Below are 21790 nucleotides of genomic sequence, written 5' to 3'. Positions count from 1 at the left end.
CAGGACATTATCCACCCCTTATTCCATACCATCTATGCCATGCCCAGATCTTACAGGTTCCAATGAATTGCCACCACTCTCCCCTGTCATATATATATACACACATATATATTCATGCAGATATAATGCCCTTAGTTTATGGGCCATCCCTCCAAAAGTGTCCGTTGAGTTCATTTAATCCATGGCTTTGGGCTCCATCTGTCAGAACAGTCTCTCAGGGTGTTATAGATTGTGGCCCAATAATTGACAGGAACCAGTCCAATTAATCAAATTAGTTTATTAAGCAAGCGGCAGCAAGCAAAACAGCGCTGGGCGGCCGGGGAGTCTTTGCTCCGCCAACGGCACGCACCCACTTCCCGAAAGTAGCTGATTATATACTCTTCTGGTTCCCGTATATGTGTCAATCCTGGTATATTCTGTGTCTGAGCGACGTGTTGCTAGGGGGTCGGTCTTGTCCCGCCTCCTGGTGGTCGTGAGGCTGAAGGCTCCTCATCTTTATTGGTGTCCTTTGGGTGACTCTTTTCAGCTTATCGCACAACTTAGCTCTTCCCTTTGAAGTGTTAAAGCACACCAGATGCCTGTGATTTAGGTATTGAGGTGTCAAAGCGCACCAGATAGCACACCGGATGCCTGCGATTTAAGTATGTGGAGAGTCAAAACATTGTAATTTTTCACCAGCCTTTAAGAAAGCCTGATTTGATTAACAAACATGATTTTATTTATTACAATCCTCCCTTTTTCTTTTACCATTTTGTTCATCAAATCTTTGGAGTTCAGCGTGACTTAAAGCTAATGTTTCTTCTATTGCTGATTCCTTATCTAATGGCTCGTATTTAGCCCTGATAAGCATTAAATGGGCAGCTTCCAGTCTGCCCTTTACAATTTCAATTACTTTGTTCAATATACAAGGGCCAAATGTTAATCCCAAAATTAATAGTATCATAGGTCCCGCGATGGTAGACAATAGCGTAGTCATCCATGGGGAATAATTGAACCAAGATTCATACCAACTTTGCTGTGCTTCTCTTTCTTTCTTTCTTTCTTTTTTCTAATCCTTCTTGTAGTTTTGTCATGGTGTCTCTAACTACTCCAGTGTGATCTGCATATACGCAGCATTCCTCATCCAGAGCAACACACAACCCCCCTTGCTGTGCAAACAATAAGACACCTACAAGATTTAGTAAAATTAGAATTAGAGTGTGGCGAGAAGGGTGGAAACCCGGCCGGTTGATAAGTTTAGTTTGAACACTCACTCCAGTTACCCAGTCCTTTTCAGTGCTATCACTCCTCCCGGGGCATTTCGTGCGATTCCCTTGGTTAACACTGAGGCAGTCCTCCCAGTGTCTTTGTACAGTCCCACTCTGTGGGTTCTGTTCTCCACAGCTTTTTACTCCTCTGCCTCGCTTGTCGACCCGGTTGCTTCGAGCCACGAGGGGTATCATCTTCTCGGCAGCAGGGGTAGTCTTCAGGAGAATAAATGCAATTTTTAGTCGCTTGCTTCTGTGCATTTCAGGTGAATCGCACTGAACCCCTTTAAGTGTCTTGCGACAACACACTTTAATAATGTCAATTACAAATGGAGCAGGCTCGCTAGGGTGATAGCAATCGTACTCGGGTTTAATACCCCGTGCAAATATCTCCCGCCATTCACTAGATTGCTCCTGGATTTCACCATTAAATATTTTTATGTCTAGAGCCAATTTGGTGAGCTCACGCTCTTTGTCCCCACAAGGTTGGCAAACCCCTCGAGGGGGTATCCCGTAACGGCACTGGGTCCCCCTCCGTTCTCGACACCCTTTACAAATAAAACAAATAAAAAGGATAACAATTACAGCTCAGAATGTCACACTTGATTCTTATGTCCCCTGTATCACCGTAACCGTACCCCACCGATATGCTGTAGTCGCTCACTTGTACCACAGTTATATGTGTGTCCATTTACAACCTCCTGAAGGCAATCTTCAGATCTCCAGGCGGGCTTGTCACTTCCCAAGAACAGTCTTTTAATGGTCCTTTTACGCGGCTCGCATGGGTCCAGCCTCTCTCTGCTGTCCGGATGGCTGTTTCTGTGGTGAGTAAAACGAGATAGGGCCCTTCCCAACGGGGGTTAATGAGGACTCTTTCCATGATTTGATTAGCACTTTGTCTCCTGGCTTTATGTTATGCATGGCTACATCCAAGGGGGGTCTCTGTACTACTAAGCCCTTATTCCGCAGCTTTACTCTCCTGGCCATGAGTTGAATTATATAAGGTCTAATTTGTGAATTTTCAAGTTGGGGGTGGTCCTGCGGAATTTCTAAATCGTATGGCATCCCATATAACATTTCAAAGGGGGAAATTCCTACATCAGTTCGGGGCTGTGTTCTTATATTCAATAGTGCTAAGGGGAGGCACTTTACCCATGACATCTTAGTTTCTAACATCAATTTTGTGAGCTGTTTCTTTATTTCCCCATTTACTCTTTCTACCTTTCCCGAGCTTTGTGGATGCCAGGGAGTATGATATTCCCATTTTGTCCCCAAAGAGGAGAGAGCTTCCCTTGCTATTTTTGAAACAAAATGGGAGCCCCTATCAGAGTCTATTACCTCAATGGATCCATACCTAGGGATTATATTTTCCAGCAAAGTCTTCACTACGGTTTGAGCGGTGGCTCTAGCTGTCGGGAATGCTTCCACAAAATGGGTTAGGTGGTCTATGATTATTTATATCGTCCCACCTTTGGAAGTTCAGTGAAGTCTAGCTGGATTTTAGCAAATGGTCTGTGAGCCAGTTCTCTTCCCCCCAGGGCTTCCCCCCCACCCCCACCCCCACCCCCCCCCCGTAACTGATGTTTATTGACCCTTTTGCATGTCATACATTCGCTAACTATTCTCTTTGCTATATTGTATACACCAATGCACATATACTTTGTGGCAAACTGATCCACTAACGCCTGAGTTCCCCAATGGGTTTTCTCATGGAATTTTTGCATGATTTTCAAAGCCAGAGGTTTTGGGAGAACTTCCCGGCCATCCGGGAGTTTCCACTTTCCTTTTTCTGTCTCCCTGATTCCCATCTGAGTCAGCTTATCTTTTTCCTGCACTGTAAAACTCAGGATTGAGTGAATTTTTCTGTGTAGATGGCAATGGCTATACTTGGGGTTGTCACATTCATCATAAATTAGACATCTGCAAGGGACTGCATCGATTCCAAAATCCTTCCAACACTCATAACATGGGAATTCGTCTGATTCCTTTCCACAAGTTATACAGTCCTCCCGAGTTCTTTTAGTCTGGATCACCATTAATGCCGCTCTTTTTGCTTCTTGATCAGCAAGATTGTTTCCTCTGACTAATGGGCTTAATCCTTTTTGGTGTCCTTTTAAATGTACTACGGCTATTCCCGCTGGTCCTCGTAATGCTTGTAAGACCTGGATTATTAATTCCTGGTGTATTAATCCTTTTCCTTGAGAATTTATTAAACCCCTTTCTTCTCAAATTTTTCCAAAAGTATGCACTACGCCAAAGGCATATTTTGAATCCGTATATATGGTTCCAATTTTACCTTTTAAAAGTTGCAAGGCTCTTATTACAGCATATAGTTCACAAGCCTGTGCAGACCAACTAGGACTCAGAGGTCCTGATTCTATTACACTAAATGTTTTTCCATCAATGATTGCAAATCCTGATTTTCTCTTTCCTTCAACTACCCGGGATGATCCATCTACAAATAGCTTTTCTCCTTCTCCGAGTTCTTCCTCATCTAAATCTGGTCTGATTTTTGTTTGCTCCTCAATGTTGTAAAGACAATCATGATTTATTTTGTCACTCGGCTCCCCATACAAAAACTGTGCTGGATTCTGCACGCTTGTTACCTCGAGTTCCAGTTTGGGAGAGGAGATTAGGATGCCTTCATATTTTAGGAGCCGGGCGTCTGTTATCCATTTGTCAGCTTTTTGTTGCAAAATTCCCCTGATGTTGTGAGGTGATAATACCCTCAATTCTCCTCCAAAGGTAATTTTATGGGCTTCCTCTACCAAAAGGGCTGCGGCTACTACCGCTTGAAGGCAGGTAGGCCAACCCCTACTTACGGGGTCCAGGAGTTTAGATAAGTATCCCACAGGTTTCTTTCTTCCTGCCCATTCTTGTGCTAATACCCCAAATGCGGTCCCTTCATCAACATTGATAAATAGATAAAATGGTTTCTTTACATCTGTCAGGCTCAAAACTGGGGCATTTACTAAATCAGTTTTTAGTGTTTCTAATTGTTTATCATCATCCTCCGACCATTTCAATAATCCATCCTTAGTTAATTTGGTATAGAGGAACTTCACCTTTTTGCTATAGTTCTCAATCCATTGCCTGCAATAGCCAAAGAGACCTAATAATTGCCTAACCTGTCTTTTAGTTCTAGGAGCCGGTAATGACAATATGCCATTCACCCTTTCGGGGTCTAATTTCTTAGTTCCCTTGCTTAGTCTGTGTCCCAGATATTTTACTTCTTTCTCAACAAATTGTAGTTTTGATTTTGATACCTTCAATCCTTGTAAACTCAAAAAATTTAGTAACTTAATACTTTCCTGCCTCACTTTTTCTTCGCTATCACCAGCTAGGAGCAAATCATCCACATATTGGACCAGTGTGACTCCTTCACTTAACTCACATACCTTCAGGATTTGTTCTAAGGCTTGTCGGAAGAAGTTCGGAGATTCGGTAAACCCTTGGGGCAATACCGTCCGCCGTAATTGTTGTTTCCGATGGTTATCTGGGTCTTCCCATTCAAAAGCAAAGTAATCTCGGCAATCTTCTTTGAGAGGGCATGCCCAGAATGCATCCTTCAGATCTATTACACTATACCATTGATTATCGGGCCCTATTTGACTCAGGAGGGTGTGTGGATTCGCCACCACCGGGAATCTAGCTATTGTTCTCTGGTTAATTTCTCATAAGTCATGTACTAACCTATATTTTCCATCCGGCTTTTTTACAGGCAGGATGGGAGTATTAAAAGGAGACATACAGGGTTCTAGCAACCCCTTTTCAAGTAATCTTTGGATCTCAGGTTTCAAACCTAGCCTCCCTTCTCTAGGAAGGGGGTATTGTTTTATCCTGACTGGTATTTCTGGGTTCCTTATTGTTACTGAAAAGGGTTCAATATCTAACTTACCTACTGTTTCCGGGGTGTACCAGACTTCAGGATTTATTTTCTCTTCATCTATTACTCGTAAGGGACACAGTTTAATTTTTAGTGTTTCATTTTTTTACTTCTAAGCCAATTCCTAATTCAATCATCAAATCTCGGCCCAATAAATTATAGTCTGCTTCAGGCATGAGTAGCAGGGACCCCATCCCTACCTTAGAATGGGTTTCAAAAAACACATCCTTTATTATGGGTACTCCAAAAGGTTCTCCTTTTGCTCCAATGACCTGTATAGTCGCCGAGGATATTTTACATCCTTGGGGCAATTTTTGAACGGTAGATCTTTCTGCTCCCGAGTCCACTAGGAACTCAATTTCTTGTTGCTGGGGACCCACTTCTAGTTTTATCAAGGGCTCTGTTTTTTCTCGGGTTCCCAGCAAATAGAGCCCCTGACACCCCTAGTCTTCTTTGAACATTTTCTCATCCATCATTCTCTTTCTGCAGTCCTTTTTAACATGCCCTTTTCCTCCACAATAAAAACAAACCACAGTTCCCCATTCTCTCCTTCTTAAAGGTTTTCGGGTCTCCTGTCTTATCTGGCGAGCTTCAAACCCTTTTCCAGGGGTTGACGTCCTTTGCCCTTCTCTGACTGCAGCTACCAACATTCTGGCTTGTTTCTTACGTATTTCCTCCTCCCTGCGGACATACACTTTCTGGGCTTCCCTTAACAATTCATCCAAACCCCTATCCTGCCAATCCTCCATTTTCTCCAGCTTCTTTCTAATCTCCGTCCATGATTTAGCTACAAATTGGGTTTTTAACAAGGCTTGCCCTACCGGTGTACTAGGGTCCAGCCCTGAATACAATTGGAGGTTCTTTCTCAATCTCTCTAACCGTTCTGTAGGGGTTTCATCTTTCTTTTGATGTTCACTAAAGGCTTTGTTTATATTCTGTCCCCTAGGGACAGATTCCCTTATCCCCTGGACAATTATGGTCCTCAGATCTTGCATATGGCCTCTGTCTATTTCGTTTTGGTTATTCCAATTAGGTCTCTGAAGAGGCCATTTAATATCTGCCGCAGGACCCTGCTGATGTTGTTGGTCCCAAATCCTCATCCCAGCTCTCCTGATCATTTCCCTTGCTTCTGCAGTGAACAATATGCCCAATATGGCCTGCAGTTCATCCCAGGTATAAATGTTGGGTCCTAGGAATTGGTCTACCCGTTCTGAAACTCCTAGGGGATCCTCTAACAAGTTTCCCATTTCTTTCTTAAATTCCCTAACGTCCCCGGAGTTCAGAGGGACAGAAACATATCCCATGCCAGGTTGCGCTCCCCCCATAGCAACTTCTCTAAGCGGATATAAGTTACTTTTATCCTCCCCCATCCTAGTTTGACTTCGAGTTACTTGTCTAGTTTCAGAAGAACCAGAGGGAGAATCTGTATTGAAAAAGTCTGGCGCTGTTGGGGGCGGTGAAGGCTGTGGCGGTGGTGCTGGTGGTACATAAGGGGGGGGGTGAGGTAGGGATTTCATCCTCATCCCGGGGTTTTTTCCTACCCCCCTGTTTCTTCTCTCTCAAGTGATATAGATTTACTCCAGTCTCTGACCTTATCCACAAGTGTGCATATTCACTCTCCTCCAGGCTAAAGGGTTCCTTAGAATTAACATAAATATGCAAAGCCTGGCATATCCAATCTTCAAAGGACCCAAAAACGGGCCAATACAGGTGGTCACTTCTAATTTGCTTCCCACCCCAAACTTCCATACAATAATGTATCATTTTTGCTTTATCCTTACCCTGCCTAGAAGGGTAATCATCCCAATATTTAATCATTAATCCTAACGGACTGTCTGGCGGTATCTGGGGTAACCTAACCTTAGGCACCGACCCACCCATGGGATCAGAAGGCTTGCTTTTCTTCTGTCCCATCTTCCGGAGTGCCTTCACACACACACACAATCTTTTCCCCCTGTTCGTGGCCCAGTCCCTCGCGGGAGATGGGAACCGCACTACTAAGGGGTCCGCACTTGCTTCGTCCTCAAGTGGACGTCTCACACAGGCACACTCCAGGATACCCAACCCCAACCGAACGGATCACCGGCCTATACTTACTCACTCCTGAGTCTTCGTTCGGGTCTTCGTGCACAAAGTTTACGGGGTCGCCGGCTTTTATTTGCTTGCTGCCGAATTTCGAGTTCGTCGGTAGAGGTTTTGGGTGTAAAAACCCCCAACAGGGGCCGCTTACTCAGCGGGGCGCCCCCCCCCCCCCCCCCCCGTGAGGTTTACAGCCAAATTGCCTCTATCCGAGTCACGGCACCAAATTTGTTATAGATTGTGGCCCAATAATTGACAGGAACCAGTCCAATTAATCAAATTAGTTTATTAAGCAAGCGGCAGCAAGCAAAACAGCGCTGGGCGGCCGGGGAGTCTTTGCTCCGCCAACGGCGCACACCCACTTCCCGAAAGTAGCTGATTATATACTCTTCTGGTTCCCGTATATGTGTCAATCCTGGTATATTCTGTGTCTGAGCGACGTGTTGCTAGGGGGTCGGTCTTGTCCCGCCTCCTGGTGGTCGTGAGGCTGAAGGCTCCTCATCTTTATCGGTGTCCTTTGGGTGACTCTTTTCAGCTTATCGCACAACTTAGCTCTTCCCTTTGAAGTGTTAAAGCACACCAGATGCCTGTGATTTAGGTATTGAGGTGTCAAAGCGAACCAGATAGCACACCGGATGCCTGCGATTTAAGTATGTGGAGAGTCAAAACATTGTAATTTTTCACCAGCCTTTAAGAAAGCCTGATTTGATTAACAAACATGATTTTATTTATTACAAGGGCAGGTGAGATGCCGTGTGGTGCTGGACTGTTGCATGCTGTATTTTTCGGAGCTTGTGACTGGTGCACCTGGTGTGGCTCATGCACACAGTCCGTGAGCTGAAGATGTAGATCTTGAGGAAGTTGCTGGGCGCCAGCTGCTGAGGTCGGTTCTTATCCCATCATCCCTGTGCCTTACTCGTAGTACAACTGATAGCAATTATAGTAATGAGGACATACAGTGGCAGGGTTACTTAGTAATTAACAGCACACAATTTGATTCATTGGCTATTCTCACCCAAAATCAGATCCCCATGAGGTACACATCGGACTTCCCCATCCTGCCGCATCACCCACCAAGTGCACCCAGGTCCTTGGGCAAAAGCAATCCCACGGGTGGGTTTGCCTTTGCCTGAGGCAGGACTAATCCAGACTGTCTTCCCTGACATATTCTTCATGTGCACTACGGGGACTTTATCCCCTTCTACGGTACGTGGAAGTTTTGATTGGGCAGGGCCAGCCCGATTGTTAGATCCCCTGGTGTTAACTAGCCAGGTAGCTTTTGCTAAATGTGTATCCCAGTGTTTTAAAGTCCCACCACCCATTGCTCTCAGTGTAGTTTTTAACAATCCATTGTATCGTTCTGTCTTCCCAGAGGCTGATGCGTGACAGGGGATGTGATACACCCACTCGATACCATGCTCTTTGGCCCAGGTGTCTATGAGGCTGTTTTGGAAATGACTCCCGTTGTCTGACTCAATTCTCTCTGGGGTACCATGTCGCCACAGGACTTGCTTTTCAAGGCCCAGGATAGTGTTCCAGGCAGTAGCATGGGGCACAGGGTATGTTTCCAGCCATCCGGCGGTTGCTTCCACCATTGTGAGCACATAGCGCTTGCCTTGACGGGTTTGTGGCAGTGTGATATAGTCAATCTGCCAGGCCTCCCCAGATTTATATTTCAGCCATCGCCCTCCATACCAGAGAGGCTTCACGCTTGGCTTGTTTGATTGCAGCGCACGTCTCACATTCATGGATGACCTGTGCAATAGTGTCCATGGTCAAGTCCACCCCTCGGTCACGAGCCCATCTATATGTCGCATCTCTCCCTTGATGGCCTGAGGAGTCATGGGCCCACCGAGCTATGAATAGTTCACCCTTATGTTGCCAGTCCAGATCCACCTGAGCCACTTCAATCCTAGCAGCCCAATCCACTTGCTGGTTGTTCTGATGTTCCTCCGTGGCCCGATTCTTCGGTACGTGGGCATCTACATGGCGTACTTTCACAACCAGATTCTCTATCCGGGCAGCAATATCTTTCCATAGGTCAGCAGCCCAGATGGGTTTGCCTCTGTGCTGCCAGTTGCCCTGCTTCCACTGCTGTAACCACCCCCACAGAGCATTTGCCACCCTCCATGAGTCAGTGTAGAGATAAAGTACTGGCCCTTTTTCTCGCTCAGCAATGTCCAAAGCCAGCTGAATGGCTTTCACCTCTGCAAACTGGCTCGATTCACCCTGTCCCTCACTGGCTTGTGCGACTTGTTGTGTAGGACTCCACACAGCAGCCTTCCACTTTCGATGCTTTCCCACACTCCAGCAGGACCCATCAGTGAACAGGGCATATTTCTTCTCATTTTCTGGCAGTTTATTATATGGTGGGGCCTCTTCCGCACGCGTCACCTCCTCCTCTGGTGACATTCCGCAATCCTTGCCTTCTGGCCAGTCCATGATCACTTCCAGAATTCCTGGGCGACTGGGGTTTCCCATTCGAGTTCGCTGTGTGATCAGTGCAATCCACTTACTCCATGTAGCATCAGTTGCATGATGTGTGGTGGGGACCCTTTCTTTGACCATCCAGCCCAGCACCGGCAGTCGAGGTGCTAAGAGGAGCTGTGCTTCTGTGCCAACCACTTCCGAAGCAGCTCGAACCCCTTCATATGCTGCCAATATCTCTTTTTCTGTTGGAGTGTAGCGGGCTTCGGATCCTCTGTATCCCCGACTCCCAAACCCTAGGGGTCCACCTCGGGTCTCCCCTGGTGCTTTCTGCCAGAGGCTCCAGGAAGGGCCGTTCTCCCCGGCTGGGGTGTAGAGCACATTTTTAACATCTTGTCCTGCCCAGACTGGCCCCAGGGCCACTGCATGGACTATTTCCTGTTTGATTTGTTCAAAAGCAACTTCTGCTGTGTTGCCCCATACAATGATGTCATCAATGTATTGCAGATGTTCTGGAGCTTCCCCCTGCTCCAGTGCAGTCTGGACCAGTCCATGGCAAATGGTGGGGCTGTGTTTCCACCCCTGGGGCAGTCGATTCCAGGTGTACTGGATGCCTCTCCAGGTGAAAGCAAACTGTGGCCTGCACTCTGCTGCCAAAGGGATTGAGAAGAATGCATTGGCTATATCAATTGTGGCATACCACTGGGCTGCCTTGGACTCCAGTTCGTATTGGAGTTCTAGCATGTCCGGCACAGCAGCACTCAGCGGTGGTGTGACTTCATTCAGGCCACGATAGTCTACAGTTAGCCTCCACTCTCCATTAGATTTTCGCAGCGGCCATATGGGACTGTTAAAGGGTGAGCGAGTCTTGCTGATCACTCCTTGAACCTCTAGGTGATGAATCAGCTTCTCGATGGGAATCAGAGAGTCTCGGTTAGTGCGATATTGCCGCCGATGCACCGCTGTGGTAGCGATCGGCACCTGTTGTTCTTCGACCCTCAACAACCCCACAACAGAAGGGTCCTCTGAGAGACCAGGCAAGGTAGACAACTGTTTAACTTCCTCCGTCTCCAAGGCAGCTATGCCAAATGCCCACCAGTACCCATTTGGGACCTTAAAATGCCCTCTCCTGAGGTAATCTATGCCAAGGATGCATGGAGCCTCTGGGCCAGTCACAATGGGATGCTTTTGCCACTCATTCCCAGTTAGGCTCACTTCCGCCTCCAGTACAGTCAACTCTTGGGACCCCCCTGTCACCCCAGAAATACAAATGGGTTCTGCCCCTCTATAGCTTGATGGTATTAAAGTACACTGTGCACCCATGTCCACTAGAGCCTCATACTCCTGTGGGTCTGATGTGCCAGGCCATCGAATCCACACCGTCCAATAAACCCGGTTGTCCCTTTCCTCCACCTGGCCGGAGGCAGGGCCCCTCTAATCCTGGTCAGAGTATCCATTACTCACTTCTTGCAGAAATGACTTGGAAGTTCCTTCAAGAGGATCAGAAGCAAGATCAGGCCTTCTGCTCTGTCTGGGGAACTGCCCGCTGGAAACCGGGGCGGCACTTTTCCTGGAGGGATCCCCTTTTGTGGTTGTCCTTCCTTGCAACTCCTGTACCCGTGTCCGCAGGATCCAAGTAGGTTGTCCATCCCACTTCCTCACGTCCTCCCCGTGGTCACACAGGTAGAACCACAGGGTGCCTCCTGGTGTGTACCCTCTGTACTCTCTCTCTCGAGTGGGGAAATGCCTGCTCCTAATAGCTGAGATGCTGGCCCGTGCAGGTGGGGAGTAGGACATATTCTCTTCAAGTTGCTGGACCTTCCGGGACAGTTTCTCCACAGCTGAGACAAGGGGGGAAGAGAGACTTTCTTCATATCGCCGGAGCCGGCCAGCCACCTCATCCACCATTGGTCCCTCTTCGCCTTTCCATTCCATTACTGCCAGTGAGTTGGCATATGACGGTGGTGCGCTCCGTACAAACTTCTGCCACATGGGCCTTGTGCACTGCACCTCATCGGGGTCTGTGGGTAACTGTGCATTGTCCAGGTCATAATAAATCATCTCCCGCACGGCTAATTCTCTCAGGTCCTGGATACCTCTCTCCATGGTAGTCCACTTGCTTGGTTGACATACAGCATCCTCACTGAAGGGGTACCTCTCCCTCACGCCTGACAGGAGTCGTTTCCAGAGGCTGAGGGCTTGGGTCTTCTTCCCAATTGCCTTGTCAATGCCGCCTTCCCTAGACAGGGATCCCAGCTGCCTGGCTTCCCTACCCTCTAATTCCAGGCTACTGGCCCCGTTATCCCAGCACCGGAGCAGCCAGGTGACAATGTGCTCGCCTGAAAGTCGGCTAAAATCTTTTTGCATATCCCGCAGCTCACTCAAGGATAGGGATCGAGTAATTATCTCTGGTTCTGCCTCTTCCTCCTGCTCTCGTGATGACCCTGGTTCATCATCATCTCTTACTAAGCGAACTGATTTCTTCGTGTACTTCTCCTTCTGTATGGGGGCAACTGATACTGGCACGGGTTGGTTCCCTGGTTCAGCGGCAGTGGCTGCCACAGGGGTTGGAGTAGCCGCAGTGTCCGTCGCAGGGGTTGCAGCAGCCGCAGTGTCTGCCGCAGGGGTTGCAGTAGCCACAGTGGCTGCTGGTCTGGTCTCCATCTCTTTCCCCTGAGGGTGCTGCATAATTCTGAGCAGTGCCTGGTAGATACTGGCCAGGGCCCAGCACAGTGCGGTGAGTTGTGCCTCTCTAGAATAGCCACAGCATTTTCCCTTCAAATATTCTACCACTTTATCAGGGTCCTGTAATTGTTCAGGGGTGAAGTCCCAGACCACTGGAGGTGAGAAGTTCTCTAGGTACCTGCCCATGTTCTCCCACATGCCCTGCCACCCCTGACTATCCAGCCTCGGAGCAGATCTCCGGGTGGTAGTCTTAAATAGCTGTTTAACCCTAAACAGGACGTGGAACACATTCAGCAGACATAACAATAGGACCAGGCTGGTTTGAGTATCCCAAGGATATTCAAAATTCTCAAAAGCTGCCATACCTGACCCGAAGGAGAAAAGGGAGGCAAAAGAGCTGGGGAAAGTGTCCCCCCCTGTTTCCCCCACAGACTGGGTGTGATTATTAATAAATTCTGAGAGACGGTGCCCAAGGTACGGACAGGACAGCAATACCACATAAAAGCCCCAAAGTAACTGTCTAACAAGTGATGTTATCATCTCATAAGCCGATATCGCACAGGACAACAAAATGATAATCCTCATCCCTCTCCCAGAAGTAACAAACATCATTGCAGGGAGTACATAAGCCATATAGGAATTCACATAACACAGCCATGAGAACAAACCAAGCAACATGGTGACCAGCGACTATTTGCCTAATACAATAAACGCATACAACAAATTCGTTTTTCCAAGCTCTAGTTGGATTCTGTCGTTATCTCAACCCTCCGAGCCCCACGTTGGGCGCCAAAAAGGACTGTCGTGGTTTAGCCTCAGACGGCAACAAAGAACCACGTGCCACTCGCTCGGGCCTTCCCGATACAGGAAGAATCAGAAGAAAAAGGCAAAACTCGTGGGTTGAGACAAAGGCAGTTTAACAGAACAGCAGAGGGAACAGGCAAACAACAACAATAACACGGACAGAGGAATATACAAACACGATTACGGAACCGCCGCTCCCCGACCAGACCCGGGACGCCCCAGCCCGCTCCAAGCGGCGACTTCCTGCCCCCTCTCCCGGCAGCTCAGGGTGGGCATGGCTCACATGGCATGGAATACCAGGGAAAATTAACCCTATCCCTGCCGGAACCAGGACAAATGCCAACTACTTACTTTCTGATTTACAAGTCTTGTGTAAAAATCTTGTTTTTACAAGTGCATTCTAGTATCCTATAGATATATTCTATAGATAAATTCAGGGCACGTAAACTTTAATATTTTTTTTTAATAGTGGCACACATACTAAAAAGGCTGCAAATTTTGAAGTGATAAATGGAAAAGCTTTTGTATTAGCAACAAACAGCAAGGTCTCTAGGAGAATATAACAAATACTTATCTGATACAGTCAGAAAAGTGTAATGGCATTTGTGAAGTCTAGAAGCTAAATGAATACAATGTATTTGAAGTGCCATTTAATCAGTAACAAGTTATTGCTCTTGCTATTAGACTGGACTTTCCTATATGCAAAACCTGTCCTCCATATGTGCGTGCTCAAGCTGCACTTGGAAAAACAAGACAGTACTTGGCTGAAATGCAAATGTAATTCAAAATTGGCTACTACATCATATAAAATATTGTATGGGATTGCCAAAGAAAAGAGAACTCACTGTATCGAGTCTTAAAATGAATGCTTTCTGTGAAAAGATTACTTCTACAAAACACCTAGAGTCAGAATAATATCTGATACAGTTGACAATCTGATATTTAAAGGCTCTAAGGCAGTTACAAGCCTTACTGTTTGTAAGTATCAAATATCCATAAAGCTAGCTTTGGGAAAGACATCTACATCAGGAGGCCTCTTCCAAATTTAGAGGTGTTTTGTTTTCATAACCAAGTTTTCCTAAACTTGTTTCCTACCACTGTTTAAAGCACAGCAGAGAAGAGAAAAAGATGCATAGAGTGGCATCAAGAACACAAAGGAATTCAGGACTACCATCAAACTGCTCACCTTCATGGGCCTTTCCCACCTGAAGGTCACTTCTTTCTTGAACAGTGTCTTTCCACATGTTCAAAGGAGGGTCATGAATTGCTAGATGGAAGCAGTCATCAGCAGCACAACTCCCTTTGAGATAAGGTGTTTTGTTTAAAAAGAAATTTACCTTACAGTCGATCAACTGCATTTTAACAGATAGATGACTCCTTTTTTCACTATGCATAAAGATTATAGAACTCTCTGCTAGTGACTATTAAACGAATCAAGTTATTGCTGTAGAAATCTCATGACCAGAACAAAGGCATTTTTAAAATCATAACTATCATTAGCACTGAAGCAACCAATATATAATGTCCATTATGCAGAACACTAATTTATATTAAATGTATTATTAAATTACAAGTAGAACTAGTCCAAGGATCTGATCTATGACAATGGAAAAAAAAAACAACCAACAACCACCAAGGTGAGGCTATAATATTATTATTACAAAATAACTATGGAAGCTATCAATCTCCAGGATATTTACTTTTTAAACAGAAAGTTCTGCAATTACAAAGATCATTCCAAATATAAAGAGATAATAGTCTTTAATGCCTCTGCTGAACAGTCTAATCATGGCCTTAAGTAATATTAGGATGTTTGCATAGAATTTAAATTTGTGAGCATAATAATTACACAGATGAGTCCCAATGGCCATAACTTGGAAGAGCGTGGCTAGCAAACTATGTTGATAATTTAATTTATAAACCTCATAATGCAAAAAAAAAAACACCTGATGAACATTTCATTCTACTCTTGATTTGGAACTGGAGAATACAGCCTTCAAACAGCATAAGAGTAGACCATCACAGATTAATCTTTTAATTTTCCTTATATCATGGAATCACATGCAAGGATTATTTGTCCATACTTCCAGCAACTAGTAAAAGAAAATTGGTTCTGATTTTTCAAGCCCATCAGGCAACAGAAACAAGCATTCAGTTTCGTTTTTTTCTTAAATAAGGATCTACATTGAGTGGACAACCTATTTGCCCACAACCTTCCAAAGCCAGTTTCAAGTACAGTGCTCGATGACAGCACCCATGGAATCCTACAAAAGGTATAAGTATTTGAAAATATTTTAATTCAATAGTCTAACCCCTAATAGAAAAAAAAAAAAAAGAAAAAATATATGGAAGGGAGAAAAAAAAAAAAGAACAAAGAAAAAAGCCACAAAACACCCAACAGCTATGCATTTCTTTGCAGGTTCCTAAACATACATAAGTAACAGATATGCAAATAGAATCAGGCCATTAAGTATTTAAATATTATGACATTTTGAGTAAAACCAGATTTTTAAAATCGGAGCAGAACTCTAAAGCGTGGTCCTTAAGCAAGACTTTCATCATTTGAACACTAGCATCACCATAGCTAAAATGACATATTGGCATTTATATCCATATGGAATGGAAATATATGTATTAACAGCACATATAAAATGTACTTTTTATACCAGTATAAATGTAGTCCTAGGGTACCCCATATATCTCATATCTGGCAAGTATATTAAAAGTGGACCCAACCAACCCTGGTGTTGCAAATTGTAATTAAGACTTAAATACAGAGTTCAACATATCTTTATAGTCTCCACTATTTAAACTAGAGATATCCAAAAAGCTTATGTCATTAGTAGCAATTACACCAGTCAAGCTTTGTTCTTCTCCGTTTCTGTCTGTATTACAAGAAGCTCATTTACAGTGAGTTATGCCAGGTGCAATAGTTTGTATCAATGCTAAGATATTTATTAAAAAAGTCACCTGAAGCCAGATTTCTCATAAATCCAATGTATTTGCATACACCAGAGCACATACTATAGCTCTGAAAATGAACTAGTTGTAATGCTAATGCAAGCATTTAGTAAAGCTTTTTAGATATATTTAAGATAATAGCTAACAAATAATTATAATGCTCTATTCTTTCTTGGCTAGATGGGGTATGAATATACATATATACAGGTATGAATGTTTCTATTTCGAAAAATGCATCTTAAACACAATACAGACCATAAAATACAGCAATTTTTTCTACTTCTGACTGTAAAAGAAGCAAATTTGAAAATAACCACTGTGACATAAAAATATATCAGTATAAAGTCATTGTGAGATTAAAAACAGGAGGGTATTTCTCCAACAAGTACTAGTAACAGAGACCAGCTATAACACTTTTATTGGGGGGTTTGGGTTGTTTTTTGTTTTGTTTTTTTTTTTTCCTTCCCCTCTGCTCCAGTCATCCCCAAAACCAAGAGTTGTTACTGCAGCAAAGGCTGGGGGTAGCGCGCAGGACCTCAGTCCTAAATCACAAGAGAGCAGAGGAGCGAAGAGGGCCCCTACCCCCGTCTCAGTACAAAGCTGCGAGAGGGATCCATAAGCGCCTCTCACCCATACACCTTCTCGGAGCAGAGAAGTTATGTCCCCAGGGACCCAGTCCCGCAGCAACATGCCTCCTCCCAGACCCTGCGAGGTCCGACTCCCCCAACCGGCCCACACACAGGGGCTGTTTTCCCTCTCATTATGGTGCTCAAGCCGCTCTCACCCGCTGCTGCTGCTGCTGCTCCAGCCATCCGGCCTCACCCTCCTCCAAGCACATAAATCCTCCGCTCCGCGTCACCTCCACCGTAGCAGCCAAGCGTACGCCAAACATCCACCAAGCACCGGCTCCTACTTGGTTCACTCCTCACCTCACCGAGGTCATACCAAGACCTCACCAGCCAGAGACCAAATATAAGCTGCCCATCCAACTGCCTGTGCAAGCAGAACCGTAGCACGCCAAGGCTGCTCCAATATTAGCCAACTCTGCCCCTGCCGTTCCACCCCCACATACGGGAGATAACTAGACGATGAAAGGCACCTATCAGGGAACAAAGCAAACAAGTCACCAGTACTCTCCCTATCAGGCGCAGCAACAGTTGCTGGTTCTGCGCAGGGCGGTAGCGTGACCCTGACTGGGACACGGTGCGACATGGGAGATCACCAGAGTGCTGACCTCGCAGGAGTGAGTGGAGTGCTTCTCAGCCCCGCCATATGGCCGACTGTAACAGTGGCCCCGGGGGGGGGGGGGGGGGCGATTTGCCTGCAGGGCAAGCAGACAGGTGGTTAGTGGGTGCTCGGGAGGAAAAAAGGGCAACAGAATCAGTCCTGGAGAAGAAGGTGTCTGCTGAGAGACAAACACTAGTCTGGCATAGATTGAACTGAAACCACAGATAAACAGCTTGCACAGAGTGAAGAGGAGGCTGCTACTGGCAGCAGCTTCAGCCATAGGGCATGATGGGACTTCCACGCATGCGCCCTGGCACAACTTGGGGAGGCTGGGTGGACCGGCCGAGGTGCATACGCAGAGATGCTGGGGCTCCCTCTTGCGTCTCAGGTATGGCCCGGTGGGATAGGAGCGTGATGTGCTGGGCGTCTGTGTGTGTTGCTGAGGGTGGTAATAGCTTTTTCCCCCGGCGAGGCGGTTAGTGACAGGTGTCTGTCTCTGCTCTGGGGACTCTTTCGGGGGACCCGCAGTGGTGTGCACAGTCAGCAGGGCAGCTGGGCTTGGCACTGCTCTGTTCCCTTGCCTCGGCCAACCCCCGCCCTGTCGCCCCACAGCCCCCATTAGCTTTCTTTTCCTGCCTGGGGTAACTCTCCTGCTATGCCTGCAGCTGCACGGTTTCGATCTGGCAGCACTGGAAGCTTTAGTTGTGAGTGATCGTTTCACCCCTATGAGCCACACTTTGCTTCTTGATGCCAGTCCCTTCTCCATCTGTAGCCCCGGGATGGCTGGGGATTGAACCCTTACACGGTCCCCTCATGGCTCCTCTCCGTGGTGATCCCGAGCTAGTGATTGCAGGTGGCACTAAGGGTGAAACACTGCTCCAGGAGCTCCTATGCACTCTCTTCTAGTGAATGATGATTAGACATGGTAATTAAAGATAATCACCTTTTTCCCTAACCTGCCTTAAGGTATTGTGAAGCCTTCTGAAAAGCCTAGCCAGCCAGCAGCCTAAAGGGATCACAGCCCACCAGCAAGAGATGCATTGGATGCACCACTTCCCAGGTTCAAAAGCACCCTAGCCTACTGATGCTAGTGTCCTGTGCTGCAGACACAAAAAAACCCAGTGCTATCTGCCAATGTGGAGCTACTGTGTACATTGATGCTTAGACAAAGACCTTCCTTTTACTTGAGAGAATTCAAATGGTCTAGAAATAGCCTCTTAAAGAACTGCCTGCAGATTCATTTTGACTTCTGTCCTGAATATGAGAACAAGCATGCCTGTTATCGTGGCACTACACCTGCATGAGCATAAAAGGATGTATGCTACTGGCATTTGACCTGGAAGAAATTTACCATGTTTCTGCCTTTAAGCAGCTTTTCAAGGCAAAAAATATTCACCTGATCCACTTTATATATAGTCACCATCATAACAGAACATGCCTTGATACCAGTTCCACCATCCCAAAAGATCAATTTTAAATTGTGTCTATAACTGAAATAGCAAAATATCTTTCTTGTAAATCCTACTTCTTTAAATATACCAACACATTACTTCATGTGTGAACTGGAAACTGAAACACAGGAATTCTGCTTGAATAGAGAAATAGTATTTTTGGTATTTTGGCTAACTTTACCTGCCTTTCAGAGAATCTCAAGAGAGAGGTTCGGAGTGAATCTAAATCTCACACCACACACAAATACTTAGGAAAAGATAATTTAATAACAACAACTGTCATGGAGATTTATAGACTATGACATTCTGACATTTTTAATTGTTCCTTTGAAATACGTAGCAGCTAAAAGAAAAAACTGACAAAAAGCACTCAACATTACAATAGTAAAACAATAGAAAAATAGAGAAAACAGACTTCAAAGGAAATCCACTCAGATACAAGAGATTATAATACCAAGGGTGAAAACAAGATGGGTTTGACCTACTTCAATAATTTTATTTTAATCAGCAAGTCTTGGGCCTCCCAATTTATGACATTTGTGCGAATGTAGCATGGTAGAGCAGAGCACTGTTGTGGGAAAGTAACAGAAGATTGGCGAGGAGGATTGTAAATACGCTCAAGTGACTCACACCTGGGGTGCTGGAAAACACATATATCACACTAATTGTTGTTCAGTCTCGGGTGCTTGCAAGTAGAACATCTGCACTTAGATAACATAAGTCTGTGATGAACTCAGGGACACCTTATCTAGCTGCTTGAGAATCCTGGCCTGTTGTGGAAGAAGATCAAAGCACAGTGGGAAAACTATGCCTGCTTGAACCCTTGAAATATCGGCAAGAACAGGGAGTCTGAGTGTTCTCATTCTCTTGCTAACAAGGACTCTCTCTCACTCTGCGGTGCCTGCGTCCCCTGCTTGCATGCCTCTGCCCAGGTGCTGCTTCAGAGATTCCCCAATCCATGAGGTATCAAGATTAAAATTGTTCTTTGTCTTTCATCCGTGGTTTTGTGGCTGTTCCTGCATCCTGCCTGCATTGGCTCAAAAAACTGTCAATTTAAAAAATAAAAAATTCTACAAGTATTCTATTTAAACTATTAATCATATATTCATGGCATACAGAGAATAGCAAAGAAAATAAGTTCTTAAAATAGAGCTATAACTGAACAACATTAATCTTATTCCTAGTATAAGAACAATAAGAGATCTGATGCATTTGGAAAGCGACAATTTCAGACACATTTAGATCTTCTCAATTTAAAACTCTCAAAATATATATATCTTTTGCAGGAAATTCATAATTTACCTATGGAACTCTTCACCCTTTAATGCTCATGCCAAGTTGACATCACCAGAGCCTCCTCCTCAGACACCGACCATTGAAGAAAAAAGGGCTGACCCTTTGCTCCCTCAGCTTTTATACAGAGCATGGGGCAGATGGGATGGAATACCCTGTTGGTCAGTTTTGGGTCACCTGTCCTGTCCCCTCCCTGCAGGTGGGACCCCTCTGCGCTTCTCCGCTTCCAACCCTCTAACGGGGCAAATAACAAAGTTAGCTGACCTTGGTTGTTATAGCAATAAGTATAAGCAAGAGCCTCTCTACATACTGTTCCTTGGGATAAATTATAAACAATCAGGTCTTATCACTGTGGAAGTGGATACTGTCAGAAAAAATATGCCGTTAATTTCACAGAGTTCAGTTAGAAGAGACTTAATTTAAAAGTAAAATTACTGAACAGAAAATTGGTTCTGTTTGACCTCAAACCAGGACATTGAGGTTTCATTGCTGGTAAGAATTTGGTGGTATTTTATAAAAAATATGCAATTGAAATTGATAACAAGCATGGCTATTTTATTAACTAAAATAAAAATTTAATGGGTGACTTTAACTCTAACAAACATGGGTTTAGAGCCCTAGTATTTTAATTCTAGTATTGTTTAAAGCATGTTTAACAAAAATAATCAATATTCACACAAAAAAAGGAGACCAAAGTTGTTGTAATCACTAAGCAAAATAGATTTTTTAAAGGACTTATATGGCCTTAGTAGGACCTTTACAGGAAGCAAGCTAAAGAAGATTGTACCATGCATTATTAAATAATGCTGATAAAGAACCCATCTTACCTATACTCGTGCTCTCCCTAGAACCTCTGATGTTGTACAACTGGCAAATTTAAGAAACCCATTAGATTAGACATAGCCTTATTAACACCGCCCCCTGGATATGAGGCTAGATTAAGTAACACACATGTGTCTCATTCACTAGGAAACAGGCAAGACTTCCCAAAAATACACAGCCATTTCCTGGACTGCCAAATGCAGTCTCATTTTTCAGCTGCTTTCATGCCCTTCAGTTCTCTTTATTCCATATCAATCTCTTTTCCTTTAAATTACCATTTCCCCCCCAATGATTCTTTGACCTCTACAGGAAAAAAATCAAATTTTTGCATAACATGCAACATGTTACATGGCAGCCTGTGGTGGATTAACATTGTCTGGCTGCCAGGTGCCCACTAAGGTGCTCTATCACTCCCACTCCTCAACAGGACAGGGGAGAGAAAATATAATGAAAGGCTCATGGGTCGAGATAAGGACAGGGAGATGACTCAGCAAATACTGTCACAGGCAAAACAGACTCAATTTGAGGAAATTAATTTAATTTATTACCAATCAAATCAGAGTAGGATAATGAGAAATAAGAACAATTCTTAAAACACATTTCCCCCACCCCTCCCATCTTCTCAGGCTCAACTTCACTCCCAATTTTCTCTACCTCCTCTCCCCATCGGCACAGGGGGACAAGGAATGGGGGTTGCAGTCAGTTAATCACATGTTGTCTCTGCTGCTTCTTCCTCCTCACAGTCTTCCCCTGCTCCAGTGTGGGGTCCCTCCCACAGGAGACAGTCCTCCATAAACTGCTCCAGCATGGGTCCTTTCCACAGGGTGCAGTCCTTCAAGAACAGACTGCTCCAGTGCGAGTCCCCCACGGGGCCACAGGTCCTGCCAGAAAATCTGCTCCTGCATGGG

General features: G+C 45.1%; 1 protein-coding gene and 1 long non-coding RNA gene across 12 annotated transcripts; both read right to left on the bottom strand.

Annotated features, from left to right (window-relative positions):
- Nucleotides 1-257: 257 nt before the first annotated feature.
- On the bottom strand, nt 258-7205 carry LOC141735455 (uncharacterized). Of its 10 annotated transcripts, XM_074568286.1 has the most exons (3): nt 1912-7205; nt 1254-1463; nt 258-630 (listed from the first exon to the last, which is right to left on the bottom strand). In XM_074568286.1, exon 1 carries the CDS (start codon nt 6654-6656, stop codon nt 5577-5579), a length of 1080 nt encoding a protein of 359 aa, XP_074424387.1. In that variant the 5' UTR covers nt 6657-7205; the 3' UTR covers nt 258-630; nt 1254-1463; nt 1912-5576. The 10 variants fall into 10 exon arrangements, with proteins under 10 accessions (XP_074424387.1, XP_074424379.1, XP_074424382.1 ...); XM_074568278.1 differs by having other exon boundaries at nt 1008-7205; XM_074568281.1 differs by having other exon boundaries at nt 258-1168; nt 1254-7205.
- Nucleotides 258-17256, bottom strand: LOC141735457 (uncharacterized). Of its 2 annotated transcripts, none has more exons than XR_012584741.1 (4): nt 16874-17256; nt 14315-14428; nt 7231-7851; nt 258-2093 (listed from the first exon to the last, which is right to left on the bottom strand). It is a non-coding gene; the product is annotated as an uncharacterized LOC141735457 (long non-coding RNA). The 2 variants fall into 2 exon arrangements; XR_012584742.1 differs by having other exon boundaries at nt 258-2066.
- Between the last annotated feature and the right edge of the window lie 4534 nt (nt 17257-21790).

The sequence above is a fragment of the Larus michahellis genome, chromosome W (genome assembly GCF_964199755.1).
Source record: "Larus michahellis chromosome W, bLarMic1.1, whole genome shotgun sequence".
Taxonomy (NCBI): domain Eukaryota; kingdom Metazoa; phylum Chordata; class Aves; order Charadriiformes; family Laridae; genus Larus; species Larus michahellis.
The sequence above is the reverse complement of the archived record's forward strand: the minus strand, read 5'-3'. Positions and strand labels throughout refer to the sequence as shown.